Here is a 1687-nt window from a genome sequence, read left to right as displayed (position 1 = left end):
TGTGCGCCAAGGAAAAAAACTAAACCCCCCCCCCCCCTTTTTTTTTTTTAAGCAGACCTCTCTCTCCTAAAATAAATTTGCAATTTGCATTGTATGTTTCTTCTGCAATAAAACCCTTTTACTTGTCTGCTCCCAAAAACTTATTTGGAATGTATACTGAGCTGTGCATATGAGGTAGAATAGATCGAAAACAGGTGAGACCAACATTCTGCTAACAACACTGTCCAATACCATGTATTGGCACGCGCAACAGGTATTTTCTATATTTGCTAAAAATATTCTTAACCTTGAAAAATCAAAACCAATACAACCACTACATCTAAGGACTGGTAAACTACATTATATCCCATTGCGTGGGAACTGGATACTTAGTTCTGTGTTCAAGAAAGTCCTCTGTTTTTCTTTGCTGCATCAGTCGGATGTCCCTTAAATTTGTTTCCCACCCTTCTTAACTCCTGCTAACAGAACTGACACTGCAAACACAGACCAAGTTAACTGACCTAGGCAAGACACTGATGGGAGTAGCTGGCTATGAAAACAGGGTTTATATTAGAAGCCACAGAGGTACTGATGACATTATATCTTCTATCAGAACGAACACAATCTGTACTCATTCTGAAAGATGCACACAACAACAGCAATAATAATAAATGCAATAAAAGTGTATATAAACCCAAGATCAAAAATGTAATATACTGCACCTGGTGATTAAACTCCTAACATACTTCCTGTCCTAGGGTGACAACACTCTCACTGCCAAAACCAATAGAGAGTACAATGTGCCAAAGACCTAAATACAAGTATTTAACAAATGGTTTAATGAACACAAAGATTTACCAATTCGTTTTTCTCTGAATGAAAATGGCACATCCAAAGCTTTCGCTGCGTAAATACAAAGCAATTTGTCCATGTCTTCAGTTGAAAATGTCGAGTCTGGATCATTCACAAGCTGCTTCAGAGTCTGCACCACAGTAGAGATCCAGTCTATCTTCATATTCATCAGCAACTGCTCCAGCATTAACAAAGGGCTTGAGATAAGATCCGCATAGGTGGATTGTGCAGCCTCTGGAAGTGCTAGCAACACCTATAAACACAATGGTGTACATAAACATAGCACAGTGGGACATTCTGAATGAAAACTGGCAAAATCAAAGTGCCACAGAAAAATATTTTCTATGGTATCATTTTATTATTGATGGGTGGACAAGTGCAGCACAACTACTGTTGCTGATTTAAGAATAACTGGAGCACAGTTCAATTCAATCACAATTTTGAAACTTTCATGGTGTTTGTGGGGGATGCAGGAGGGACCGTACACCTTTAATAGTAGGCCATTCTGGAATAATATACTCTAACTTCCGAGGTAACAAAACTAACAGCCATTGCACTCTATTTCAAAATTGTGAGGTGTCTGAATTGAACTCTGGTGATTGCATTGAACAGTTATACAAATAATACAACTATGGAGATGTATGCCTCTAGGAAATACCAGTGTACCCAATAACTGCAGGGTGACTTCATATATACAGTAAATATATATATATTTATCAGGGATGCACCGATACAGAGTATTTGGGCAAGTACTCGCCCAAATGTTCCTGATACCAGAACTTCCATTATCAAGGAAGCCGGGCGGCGGGTCATTACACGCTGCCCAACTTCCTGATTGGCTGGGAAGACGGCTCCA

At 39.2% G+C, this 1687-nt stretch overlaps 1 protein-coding gene across 1 annotated transcript in view; it reads right to left on the bottom strand.

Moving 5' to 3' along the window:
* Positions 1-1687, bottom strand: part of ZFYVE26 (zinc finger FYVE-type containing 26) — a 101396-nt gene that overhangs the window by 37609 nt on the left and 62100 nt on the right. The window contains 1 exon segment of the mRNA XM_018567923.1: positions 838-1084. Coding sequence (XP_018423425.1) covers positions 838-1084 — 247 coding nt within the window.

The sequence above is a fragment of the Nanorana parkeri genome, unplaced genomic scaffold (assembly GCF_000935625.1).
Source record: "Nanorana parkeri isolate BGI_ZX_2015 unplaced genomic scaffold, ASM93562v1 scaffold1116, whole genome shotgun sequence".
Classification (NCBI taxonomy): domain Eukaryota; kingdom Metazoa; phylum Chordata; class Amphibia; order Anura; family Dicroglossidae; genus Nanorana; species Nanorana parkeri.
Note: the sequence above shows the minus strand (reverse complement) of the source record. Positions and strands in the feature narration are given on the sequence as shown.